At 37.5% G+C, this 13934-nt stretch overlaps 1 protein-coding gene across 3 annotated transcripts in view; it reads left to right on the forward strand.

Moving 5' to 3' along the window:
* Positions 1-13934, forward strand: part of ipcef1 (interaction protein for cytohesin exchange factors 1) — a 315976-nt gene that overhangs the window by 49965 nt on the left and 252077 nt on the right. For all 3 annotated transcript variants that reach the window (XM_028797427.2, XM_028797428.2, XM_051925198.1), the window contains exon 2: positions 7729-7892. In XM_028797427.2, the coding sequence (XP_028653260.1) occupies positions 7729-7892 (164 nt within the window). The remainder of the gene's footprint in view (positions 1-7728; positions 7893-13934) is intronic.

The raw sequence follows: 13934 nt of genomic DNA on the forward strand, positions 1-13934 counted from the left end.
TCTGAGCACAGCAGGTTCCAAACACTTTATTCCCATTAGTGTAGAGAAGGGGGGAAGTTTCTGGCTATCGTTACAATCTGTGGTTTGAGGTACTGGGCACCATTTGATTCTAGTGTGTCATGATTTACACACTTACAGAGATGCAATTGCTTCCAATGTCTTTTTCAGTGACATGTGATGTCCACAGTTAATTAGATGAGAAAGGTGATATGTGTGTAATTTTGGGTTATGAATAACCTAATGAATTACCCAAAAAAACAAATTAATAAAGTGGTTCAGTTACATTAAAAAATAGATGGTCTTCCTTATAGCTGACTGTTTATTTTATTCTAGTCTAAGAAATCTGTAGTACATGTGTTGGATAGTGCAAAGATTTTGCTTTTATGCACTTTTGTTTCAGTTTGGGAAAGACTTTTAAATCAAGCCTATTATTATTGTTTAATTTTTAATAGGTATGCAAATTCAGACTTCGGCATTAGGCAAACAGACTTGTCCTGTAAGCCACAAGTGCATGTGCCTTTTTTGAACTAAGCTATGGTAACTGTGGCACTATGTATGGGACTTTACTTAAGCTGCACTGCATCTCAAAAGCTCTGCCAAATTCCAGAGATTAACACCTGGTTTTCTGTTCATCGGTGGCCCCTAGGTTTGCCAGCAAGTCACACTCTTTATTGGGAAGTTCACTGTGAAATTAACATTGCTGCCTTAAACGGTGTCTTATGTTCTGTTTTTTGGTATTTTTGATTCTGGAGAACCCTGTGCAAATCAGTTTGTTAGTCATAGGACAGTTCTTGCCGTTAAAGTAGCTTTTGCTATGATATAAATGCAGAAGCCTTAGGTTTTAATTCCAATTCATTCCAGAATCCATTTAAATATACTAAGTATGTACAGAAATAGAAAAAAAAATTGTAACAGCACTTTCTTATATTGTTTTGATATGAATGAACACATGAATGAAATGACTTCATTTATTTAACCTAATGTGTAAAGTAGTATTAGTAAATTATACTAATATGCAACCCCCTATTAAATTAATTCAGTAGTACATTCACATTTAGTCCAGGTCAGAAGATGACTGGTATAGAAGACATTTTATTCCTGTCATACTGTATATTATTCAGACAAATGTATTAGTAAGCTTGTTTTATTGACACTAATGTGATCATATAATTGCAGAATTATCTTTCATCATTTATAATAAAAGTATATCACAACTTACTGTCAAAGTAAAGAAAACAGTTGTATCAAAGCTAAACAGACATTTAATATGCAGTATTAATGAAAACTGAAAATGTGAAATCCTTGTTTAGTAAGAAAATATTATCAACATTTTTTTTTTTTTTTTTTGCAGTTGCCTGAAACGTTTCTTTATCATTAGCTGTACATGATAGAGCTCAATAATCTTATCTATTTACTAGTAGATTTTGTTCACGTGACCTGGCCTGCTCTGCTCTGGTGAAACACAAGGTAAACTCAAGGTTGGGAAACCATTGTATTAAAATTAGTGCTCCAGGAAGCACTTTAGTTGCTTAACATGTGGCAGTCTTCAACTCTGCTGATAATCAACCACATGCTTCATCATAGCGGACTAATAATGTATATTTACACTGTAAGATTGTGAGGAAAAATAGATGTTGCTAATGGATATTAAAAATGTCTTGGCACTGTTTCAGAGAATGCAGATTTTCTAAAATAAAAATAATAATGTCCTTTTTGATTCCCACTTTGTTTTAGGATTTCAGAAACTAATTCCTTTCTACTGATGATGTAGATTTCTTCTACCGTATTCTTTTTAAGTTAAAAGTGCCAAGTGCTCTTTGGAAATGCCTGTCCAGAAGGTTTAATGTATGTTGTGTGGCCCTCAGTCTTTCTCTTCAGCAACACTGAACACTTTGAATGGAAGAGGTAGAGGCTTTCTCTGAGTTCAGGAAGCGTATATGTTGGGATGAGATTGGGCTTGATACAGTAATCCCTCGCTATATCGCGCTTCGACTTTCGCGGCTTCACTCTATCACGGATTTTATATGTAAGCATATTTAAATATATATTGCGGATTTTTTGCTGGTTCGTGGATTTCTGCGGACAATGGGTCATTTAATTTCTGGTACATGCTTCCTCAGTTGGTTTGCCCAGTTGATTTCATACAAGGGATGCTATTGGCAGATGGCTGAGAAGCTACCCAACCAGAGCGCGTATTACTTATTAAATAAAACTCCTCAAATATATTGTGAGCACGGGGGCTGTTCGCACCCCTAGAGGATACGGCCGCTCCTCACAAAACACCGAAAGATTACCTTCACATTTCTCTCTTCCTTGCTGGGCTTAAATGAGGCTACTTTGTCAAGCGATATGCTTCCTGCACGGTGCTTTGCATACTTAAAAGATTAAACAGCACGTATTGATTTTTGATTGTTTGCCTTTCTCTCTCTCTCTCTCTCTCTCTCTCTCTCTCTCTCTGACATTCTCTGCTCCTGACGGAGGAGGTGTGAGCAGGGGGGGCTGTTCGCACCCCTAGACAATACAGACGCTCATCTAAAAATGCTGAAAGATTATCTTCACGTTGCTCCCTTTCTTGCAGCTGGTTTGTCAAGCGATATGCTTCCCGCACGGTGCTTCGCATACTTAAAAGCTCGAACGGCACGTATTGATTTTTAATTGTTTGTTTTTCTCTGTCTCTCTCACTCTCTCTGACATTCTCTGCTCCTGATGGAGGGGGTGTGAGCAGGGGGGCTGTTCGCACCACTAGACGATACGGACGCTCCTCTAAAAAAAATGCTGAAAGACTACCTTTACATTGCTTCCTTCCTAGCAGCTGCGTTGTCCGGCGGTGCTTCGCATACTTAAAAGCCAAACAGCCCTATTGATTTCTGATTGTTTGCTTCTCTCTCTCTCTCTCTCTCTCTCTCTGACATTCTCTGCTCCTGATGCGCACTCCTTTGAAGAGGAAGAAATGTTTGCATTCTTTTAATTGTGAGACGGAACTGTCATCTCTGTCTTGTTATGGAGTACAGTTTAAACTTTTGAAAAAGAGACAAATGTTTGTTTGCAGTGTTTGAATAAAGTTCCTGTCTCTCTACAACCTCCTGTGTTTCTGTGCAAATCTGTGACCCAAGCATGACAATATAAAAATAACCGTATAAACATATGGTTTTTACTACGTGGATTTTCACCTTTCGCGGGGGGTTCTGGAATACAACCCCCGCGATCGAGGAGGGATTACTGTATATAACTTAAGATCTGGCTTATCTTGTGATTATTCTTTGTTGTTTCTTTTAAATATAAAAATACTAGGGGGTTCCCCCCCCTGCTCGCTACGCTCTCCAACCCACAGGCATGCGGTATGTGCCAGCCACTTTGCATCTCTGCTGCACACGTTGTGAAGAGGGTGCTGAACGCACCCCAAGGAGACGTGGCCGCTCCTCCGAACCCCACTCTTAAACAGAGATACAATGGGAAACAATTTTTTTTTTTTTTTTTTAACCTCCTTTTTACTCAATCTGCTGGCTTGCTGCTGCTGTTGCTGTGCCACATGATCTGCATCTCGCACGGCACTTCGAACATTTAAAAGCCTGTACAGCAGCTGTCCTAATCTTTTTGTCTTTTATTTCCAGCCCTGGGCGTGGTTAAATCTTTTGGCACAAAGTCTCGTCTTGCGGAAAGTGAGTTCTTGATATTTTGTAGTTTACAGTTTAAAATGGAATAAGAAACTGAAAATCTAACAACATCACATTAAAGTTCGATAAATTCTGAAAAGAACGATACCAAGCACATATAATATATTATGTGTTTTTAAATAAGCCCGATTTAACATAACATCGTTGTACTTTTAGGCTTAGGATTTATAGAGTAGATTATTGAGAATTTTCAGGTTATGTCATGATAGTGCATATGGGTGCATTAGAGACAAGGTTTAAAATGTACCCTGCAGTTTTGCAGTCCTTAAGATATTAATTCATATGGGAATGTTTTATATTCTAAGTGCTCTTATGGGAGTAGTGAGTGAGGTTGAAGGGGAAAAAAAAAAATGACGATAGTTTAAATTAGTGCCAATTGTCATTCTTTTAATGTCTCTGCCCTTCTGAAGATAGCATCAGTCTACAGGAAGTGCAGAATTCTGAGTCAACAAGTAGGAATTTGAAGAGGTTTTTTGTATGTTATTTATAAAGAACGTTTTACTGTTTTTTTTTTTTTGTTTTTTTTAAATACTTTCCCCTTGACAAAAATTTGCTTTCTAATTATATGATTATGAGTAGTTATTATATCCATCAATAACAATCATGTGATTGCAGTTCATATAATTTAAACAAAATACACAAAAACAGAAAATAAATCAATATTGGTGTTAGAATTGGCAGACAATTCCCAACGTTTGTGCCTTAGTGAATCTCTACATTTCATTAACCATTTCTTTAATAACCCCTTTAGAATAATTTGTAGATTTTTGTTTTCACTCTGACATACTATTTGCTGTACTATGAAATGTTAAAAAGGGGCAAAAGTAAAGCTGCTAAATTTTTGCAGAACTGGTTTAAGATTTAAATGATTGTGATTAGATGGTAAAGAAACAAATTTAAAAAGTCTGAATTAGTATAAACCAGCCTAATTTGAGATGCTAGATCAGGGGTAGGCAACGTCGGTCCTGGAGTGCCACAGTATGTGCAGGTTTTTGTTCCAACCCAGTTCCTTAACGAGAACTCAATTATTGCTGATGAAGCACATATTGCTTAAGTGACATTTTAATGCTTCATTTTAGTGGTCTCGCTTGTTAAGGTTCTCCAACCTTAATTGCTTATTTCAATCTTAAACTGCTGCATTCAGTGTTTTAATTGCTCCTTATTAGCAATAAGATGTAAAACAGGGGTAGGCAATGTCGGTCCTGGTGAGCCGCAGTGGCTACAGGTTTTCATTCAACCCAATTGCTTAATTAGAAACCAACCATTGCCAATCTCAGACCTTATTTAATTTTATGGCTTGTTAGTCTGTGCAATGTAAGGCTTTTATATCGTAGATTTTTTTCCTTTCCAAGGATATCATCCAAATGATATGAAGCCTAAAACAGATCATTTTCAGTCTGTCACATTTTTCTATTAAGTGTTTTATTAAATCAAACCGTGCATGATGAACACACACAGATGTAATTGGAAAAAAGCTAGCTGGAGAACTGCTGGCTGCTTTGTCTTTTACATCTTATTGCTAATAAGGAGCAATTAAAACACTGAATGCAGCAGTTTAAGATTGAAATAAGCAATTAAGGTTGGAGAACCTTAACAAGCGAGACCACTAAAATGAAGCATTAAAATGTCACTTAAGCAATATGTGCTTCATCAGCAATAATTGAGTTCTCGTTAAGGAACTGGGTTGGAACAAAAACCTGCACATACTGTGGCACTCCAGGACCGACGTTGCCTACCCCTATGCTAGATCACTAGTAACGGATCCAAAGTAATATTCATAATCAATAATCTTGTAATAATCTAAAAAGATACCCCTTATGCTTATGTTTGAAATTTGTCCCTTTTAATCTTCTGGGAGTGGCTGTTTGAGGGCTAGGAGAGCCAGTATCAAGATATCAAAAATCAAAATTGCTTTCACAAACCCTGAAATGTCATAAAATTACACTTCACATGCCTATATTACGATCCTCTTTTTGAAGTTTTCTGAAAAGGAGTAACATTAGTGGAGGAACCCCTGGTGTTGGTTGTAGTTGCAGTTACCCTGCATTATCCTATTATTGGGTGAACTCCTAGGGTTGTTTGATGTGGCATGCACAACTTCAGTTCCTTCTGATTATTTATGCTGAAAACACCTATTTGAAACATGACATTTTTTGAGTTTAGAGTGCCAGATATATGGGGGAACCCAAAAAAGTTATATGTCTTACATTATTTGACATCAAGACTCTACAACAGTATAGCATATATGGGGATTTTCTCATATCGCTCAGCAAGGAGATGCCAGACAAAAAAATCACTGAATTTCAAAGTGTTTAGAAATAGTTCTTACAAACACAATTACTTGTAATCATTTGACCGATATCCATCTATCTTTTTGAGTGTTAACCATAGACTGAACGTTATGAAATAGTTATACACTGCCTTGTGTAAAGTGGACAAAGATGGTTTAGGATATGGGTGCTGTTTTTATTGGTTTTATAGATGAGTAAAACAGTTATATAGGTCAGCCGGCTTGAATGTCCCACTTTATATAGTGGTTGTTTAAAATAAAGGAGTACTAAGTAATGTATGATTTCAGAGTTTTAGAAGAGAGTAGCAGATTAATTTGAGACTGAAAAGAGTTGCATGGTTATGGTGTTTGGCAAATGACTGAATTCTGGATCTATAGTATTCTTCAAGAAAATTACCAATTACTTTTAAAAATATAAAGCATAAAAGAACATGAAAATTTTGCTATATTAGTGTAGGGCAGGTGAGGAATAAGCAATAGGGCAGTAAATATTTTGTTTTGCTGTTTATTGATGATCCTTGTGTCTATCAAGGTGTAGCTCAACCATTCCAGAACTGTTAAGGTCTATGGTGTGGAGAATTCAGCTAGTTCATCCATCATTGGTCTTTGCTCTTTCTCCCTTCAATGTCAAAGAAGTGTCAGCACAACAAGGCTGTTATTGCAGACCATCACTGGTTATCTGGGATTTGCTGAATTGGCATCCTGCTCCAGTGTCAGAAATGCGATCCTAGACATTACATTGATGTAAACTACTTTTGAACACGGAGCATGTCGGTAACCAGATATCTGCACCTTCCTTTGTGTCCCCTGTCAGTAATAAATCCTGCTACACATCTGCTACATTTTCATAAGCAATTGTTAAATTATATCATGCCGTTGATTTCATCCAATATGCTTCACTGATGTGCGCACAGTGTAAGTAGCCAGTTGGCTAAATTATAAAAAAAAAAAAATATGTGGACACAAACATGCTTTTCCTGTGAAAAATGCATAAGTTGAATATTTTCCTATTTGTCTGATTGACTTTATTAAAACTTAAAATATTACTTTAGCCACCTAAGGTAACCATGGTAAAAGATGCATATTCTGAGTCTTATTGTAGAATCCGAGACCTGTTATATGCCATAATGGATGAAGAACTTTTCTCAAAAATGTAGCAACTTCAATGACTCGGATGTTCATGAAGGTGGATGTATTTTCAGTTAGTTTCATGGTGAATTATACTGTATGTGTGTAAATGATGTCATAAACTTGTGCAACTGTTCTGAGATTGTACCCAGCAATATAATACAAAACCAAATTCAGTTAAAGTGAACTGATTGATAATTTAACATTAGAAGCAATATTAACCACCTTTTTCTGGTTATGCATAGATAAATTCCTTGGCAGCAATTTTAGTTTTCTTTCTAGGTGATTTTATCAGTTTGGGCCAAATCCAGCATCCCAAAATCAAGCCAAGAGCAGTTAGGCCTGCGAAGAGACTGTTCTTTTGGAGGCATTGAAGTGTTGTAATGAAAAGAGAGATGGCTGTCAAAAAGTGGTGGTGGTCGTCTGAACTGATCTTCACCAGTTTCCCTTCTTCTGGTGTAGAAACGGTCTTGAAGACTCCAACTTAAAATATAATAGTACAAAAGTCAGGACAGCATGAGCATATCACGATTCAGCTGTTGTTTTTGCAGAATGATTTAAATCTCAGTCCAAGACATGAACATTTGCTAATTTGGGTATTCATTATTCTGCTCCCATCTTCCCTTTATTTTACAGGGCTGGATGACTGCCTTCAACAGTATGTTCATAATTTTGAAAGAGAAAAGATAAGTGGCGAACAGCTGTTGCAGATCTCTCACCAGGATCTTGAAGAACTGGGGGTTTCACGGATTGGGCACCAGGAGCTCATTCTGGAGGCTGTGGATCTGCTGTGTGCACTGGTCAGTCTACCTTCAGTTGTTTTTAAACCTCGCAAAATTAACTAAGTAGTTGTTATTATTTCAAAAGCAATAGTCGAAGGTTTTTGCCTTTATCAGAAATGAACCCATACTCTGAACCTATACCCCCTATTTATGAATAAAGAGAAGTATTGATGAGTATTTACAGACAGCAGGTTTACAATATTCAGACAGCTGTTAGCTTGCACCATGAGTTAATTTAGTCTTTTTAAGGAATTATACTGTTTATGAAATATTACAAAATTTAGAAATACAGTTGTAGCTAGAACTCTGGAGCAGGGAGACAATTAGTAATGTTTTAAAGGTACCCACAATATTTATTAAAATACAGTAAATTCAAGTTTACTTTTTACTGAAAAAAGTGTGTTCTCTGAATCGACTCCTTCCTTGTTTTGGCTTTTCTCCCATTTAATAGCTTGGAATAATGCCAAACTATTTTAGCCTCTCTGCTGAGATAATGGGAAAGAATTGCCATGTGACATATTTATCATTCCACTGACCCCAGCACTTTGTATAAATTGTTGGTTACTGCTTAATAAGGATAGTGAGCAAGCAGGATACAGTTTTGACTGCTTGCCTTAAAAGGGTGAACTGAAGTTTAGAAACATATGACAGCCTACACAATACGTAATACATGTAGATGAGCTTTTTAAAGGGATGAGCTAATTTTGATGTGTATTATATAAAGCAGTTTTTGTGCAGTTGTGAGGTGGGCAGGGTTTATTCTCATAGATATTTTTCCTAGGCTGTTTCCCCTTAGTGGCTAAATACAATGAAAATGAAAAAATAATGTTTAAGCTCTATCTGAAAGTTCCTTTGCTTCATTTCGAAGATTGAAAATGAGTGTATAATGAAAAACAGCATTATATTGTTTTACAAGGTTGTCGGTGCTATATAGCCTTGCAACATCAAGAGACTATCCTCAAATCTTAGTCTCGTCTCTGTCCGTGTAGATTTTGCTTATGCCCTTCTTATCGGTATGTTTTTTCTTAGGCTACGTCCACAGTATAGTTTTTTTTATTTTATTTAAAATGATGCTTTTAAACAAAAATGCTCTCTGTCCACACTAGCGTTTTCACATAATTTACAAAAGTATCACAATCCACAGTAAAACCACAAACCCATATGACACTGAGGTTTGCCTACAGTGGGTATGCATGTGTCAACCGAAAACTCCTTGAAGGGATGGTAATGATGCTGGCTACAGGATTTATCACAAATCTGTAGATATCAGTAAAGTATTTGCCTTTTGCATATATATGAAGCATTTAAACTGTACAAAATGCAATTTAGATGCCTACAGGTAAGCAATGCATCAAACGCCATAGAAAGCAACTCTTCTATGTTTGCCATGTTGGAATACAGTCTGCTTCTTTGAAGGGTGAACAGTCAGGGAATGTGACTCTCTAAAAAGCAGGATCCAGTCAGGGACAGACCACGTAATAAGCACAAACAAATCAGACAGAGCGTGAATAATGTATGTATTTTAACCCATTCACAATATAGTGCCTAACTGGTGTTTTCAGAGGTATACAATTCTGAAGAGTGTTTTCAAAAGTCTGTTTTTGGGGGTTAAAAATGCTGAGAGAGTTCGGACGAAAGGCAAAAATGGAGAGTAATGTCTGTTTTTAAACTACAACGTAGTAGCGTGGACTTTAGGGTTCACTGTTTTCTTCCTCTAACGTGTGCAAGTTTCATTAAACAGGAACTTCAAATTGGCCTGGTATGAGCAACTGATTGAGGATGGATGTGTGTGTGTGTGTGTGTGTGTGTATATATATATATATATATATATATATAATATATGTGTGTGTGTGTGTGTGTGTGTTAGTGTGCACTGCAGTGTATTGTCTCTCCATCTGGGGTTGGTTCCTGCCTTGCCCGTGATACCACAATAATGGGCACTGGCTCCCTGTGACTCTGAATTGAATTAAGTAGATTTGGTAACTGGAATAAGGGATGGATAGTATATAGTGCTTTTATTACAAATAAAATAATCAAAGTGCAGTGCAGTCTTCAACAAATAAATAAATAAATCAATAAAAACAGTGAAAAAAAATCAGAATTATAAATGAGAGTAAAGCCAACAGTCATCAGGTCCTTCATGTTCTGTCCGACAAGGCCAGCACAACTCCATCTACATCTCCCCAGCTCACCCATTTTTCACTCAGCTGGTGGAGACCCTAGCAGCTGCAGTCCTCGCCACCTGACTGTCATCTTAAATGCCTCCAAGCAGCACCAGCCAGTCTGCTCGGGGTCAGTTGTCCTTCCATCTTCTTTCTCACTCTCCTGGCATACCTCAGATCCCTGTGATAGGACTCCCTCTCAGTTATACCCACTTCTCAAGAAATAATCAGTGAGGATGATCTGCCCCTAGAATGCCGATCCTTCGCTCCTTTTTGAGCCCATCAACTGCACTGCCTCTCACACACAAGCTGACTGACTCAACCTGCCTCTTCTCCTGATGCTGTTGTAAATGCACCTCTGCTGTTTCTTTGGTCTCTTTTCTGACCGTTCTTCTCTGTGTCCCATCTACCGTGCCAGCTCTCCCTTATATACCTCAGTCATGCACTGTGGATAGCCAATGAAGCAACACACCCTCAGTCACCACACCAACCTCCCACAACCTTGTGAGCACATATACCCATGAAGATCGAGACAGCTATTTATTTATTTATTTAAAATGGACCAACTGCTTAGTGGTGCACCCACTATACCACAGAGAAACCAGCCAGACCTCCATCTAGTGGAGCCTGCAGTCCCTGCTGCTCAATTGGGGCTTAACTCTAATGTAAGTCAAGGCCCAGTGCAAAAAGCCAAACCTGTGCTGTTCCCCATGGGATAAACAGGCTAGAAAATGGAATATGGAAGTGTGGAAAATTCTAAAGGCTCACAAACTTTGTCACAACTGTAGTACCTTTTGATTTTTAAGTTGCTTTGAACAATCACATAAATAATTCTTTAATGTCAGTGTATCTTTTAACAAGGGGCACTGCTTCACTATAATGGACAAAATAAAAAAAAAAACTAAGAGAAAAAAGACTACAGGAATCAAAAATCAGCAGTCAAATCTTTGCTGTACCAGTGAATCTTGACTTAAGACACACTTAATCCCTTTCTGACTAGGAGTTAAAGTGCTTTGGCTTGTTCACATATTCACCATAGAAGCCCATTAAACATGTGCACCCCAATATCATATTCTCACCTTCCACTTTCTCCACACTACATGTATGCTACATCTACTTTAGACCTATAAGTCCATTTATAACTTACTCTGAGGTAGGATCTGTGGCAACCTTGGAGTTATTTCTTCTACACCCTTCAGGTCTGAAGGCTCATTGAAGAACACTTTGCAGCTCTTTTTGGGTCATGCTATTGCTATCCAGAAGCATTATTTAAAAAAAAAAAAAATGTGCTTGCTTCTTACTTGAACATCTGATCAGTAATACCACAATTAATGAAGCAGATGTGTACCAGAATGTTGGTTCATTATAAGAAGCCTTATTGTTCCTGATATAATGAGCAAATTATATTTATTAGTGTTTAAGGATATTAAAATATCTACAGATGAAATAACTAAATACTCAAGTGTAATAAGCTTGCATTCTACAGTACACAATATCAGTTACAAACAACAACTATTAATGACTTCCACTGCACTCTAGATAACAGGAACTTGAACTTGCACCTGCCGTTTTATGCCAACTTTGTTATAAAACAGCTTCATTCTCATACACTTTGTTAACCAAGGTGTTACTGTACATTTATTTGAGCTACTGCCCCCTTACAGGCAAGTGTTTATGAAATACCTTATTATAGATGCCATGAATGGTGTCCCACTTCTGCAGATTGTTTGTGCATTTTCAGAATGTTATACAGTTTCCTTTATCTGTACAAGAAGGCAAGCGTTGACTTAGATACTGTAATTACGTGTCATTCAGTTTCCCAGCAGTACTGTAGGGGTCTTAACCTTGTTATCGTAGATCCTTTCCATTGGGCATGAAAGCCTTCTTAAAACTATCTTTTATTGGCTAACTAAAAAGATTACAATATGCAAGCTTTCGAGGCAACTCAGGCCCCTTCTTTAGGCAAAATGTAATCTATAAATTACATCTTGCCTGAAGAAGGGACCCGAGTTGCCTCAAAAGCTTGAATATTGTAATCTTTTTAGTTAGCCAATAAAAGGTGTCATTTTGCTTGACTTTTCTCTACATTCATAATGGCTAACACGGTACAACACCCTAGTACTAAAACTATCTTCACAAACATTATTGGGAGTGGGAAATATGGCCAAAGAGATCCATATTACAGTATAATTGAAAAGTCTAGTGTTTTAGTAGATCCCAGTATAAAAAGTATTTTTTCCATCAATTAACAAATGTATTAATGATCAGTTTTGCACATGGGCATACCTCTGACTATATTTAACAAGAAATGTAGTGTTCTAATCCATAGACGCTCACACATTACTCTTAAACAACTTTTATTTTGTATAGTGGGCAGTAATCACTAGTTTAAAGCACTGTGAAACTTTTCAATCTCTTTCCTAAAATGTAAAAGCAGGACAAAAAATTTAACTTTAAATTATGCATTCTTCTTATGTATCTACTATGCCAGATGATACAGTTTGAGCTGCTGGAAGGCAGGGAGAGGAAATAATGAAGAGACTAGCCCCATTATTTTCATAAAACAGTTTGAAACGTATTTTATTTAAAAGTCTGTTTGTATCGCACATTTTCTTTTGTAAATATTTCCAGACTATAAAAAGATTATCACCAGTATGGTGTTAAGTAAAGGGTTTTCTGCCTTTATCTAAATTCTGAGTTTGATGGAATATTTCTTATTTGAGGATGTAGTCTTTAACGACACATTCATCCTAGCAGTGTATATTGGTAATGTGAATTAATTATAGAGATACTGAATGCTCTCTTTCAGTAGTGAGCTGAATGAATTCCATCCACTGGCTAGATTGATCTTGGTAAATGCTACAGCTGGGAATACCAGAGATTAGAAGACATTTCCTATACTAAATGATTTTTTTTTGGCACTTTCCTATGGGTTCCTTGTTCATTTATTTTATCTCTCCATTCATTCGGTTTTATAATTGTCGGGCCAATTTTCCCCTTCTACCCTCATGTTTGTTGCAGCCAGTATGCTTTGATTTGTATAGAAGCAAATGTGAATGTGAGGGAAAATGGAGCCACATTCTCTGTTCTATAACTTTAACATTTACAGTGTGGGGTGGTTTTCTTTGTTTTGTGTTTTAAAAAAAAAAAAAAAAAAAAAAAAAAAAAAAAAAAAAAACTGAACAGTGCAACAAAATATCCTTAGTTATCCTTTTTTCAGAAAGCTAAAAATTGCTTTCAGCTTAATGGCAAGACACACATGCAAATATCCTTTAAATGCTAGGGCACTGTCATCATTATCCATCCATCCATCCATCCAACCTCTTCCGCTTATCCGAGGTCGGGTCGCAGGGGCAGCAGCTTGAGCAGAGATACCCAGACTTCCCTCTCCCCGGCCACTTCTTCTAGCTCTTCCAGGAGAATCCCCAGGCCTGCCGGGAGACACAGTCCCTCCAGCGTGTCTTGGGTCTTCCCTGGGGCCTCCTCCCGGTTGGACGTGCCCGGAACACCTTACCAGGGAGGCATCCAGGAGGCATCCTGATCAGATGCCCGAGCCACCTCATCTGACTCCCCTCGATGCGGAGGATCAGCGGCTCTACTCTGAGCCCCTCCCGGATGACTGTGCTTCTCACCCTATCTTTAAGGGAGAGCCTGGCATCATTATGTCCTCTTAAAGGAAATGTTTAAAAAAATACCTAAAGACAGGAGCTCCCAACTGGGGGTAAATCACCTACTCTGGGTGTAAATATGCGTAAAAAAGCTGAATTAGTGATGATCTTTGTTCTCCCACCTGTTTGGTTGAGTGTTAGTTACAGAATGTAAGGAAGAAAACAAGAATGTTAGTGGTTTTGGCATGTTAAGTGTATGGGGTCATTTAGAGAGTGCTGTTTAACTATAC

The sequence above is a fragment of the Erpetoichthys calabaricus genome, chromosome 3 (assembly GCF_900747795.2).
Source record: "Erpetoichthys calabaricus chromosome 3, fErpCal1.3, whole genome shotgun sequence".
Classification (NCBI taxonomy): domain Eukaryota; kingdom Metazoa; phylum Chordata; class Cladistia; order Polypteriformes; family Polypteridae; genus Erpetoichthys; species Erpetoichthys calabaricus.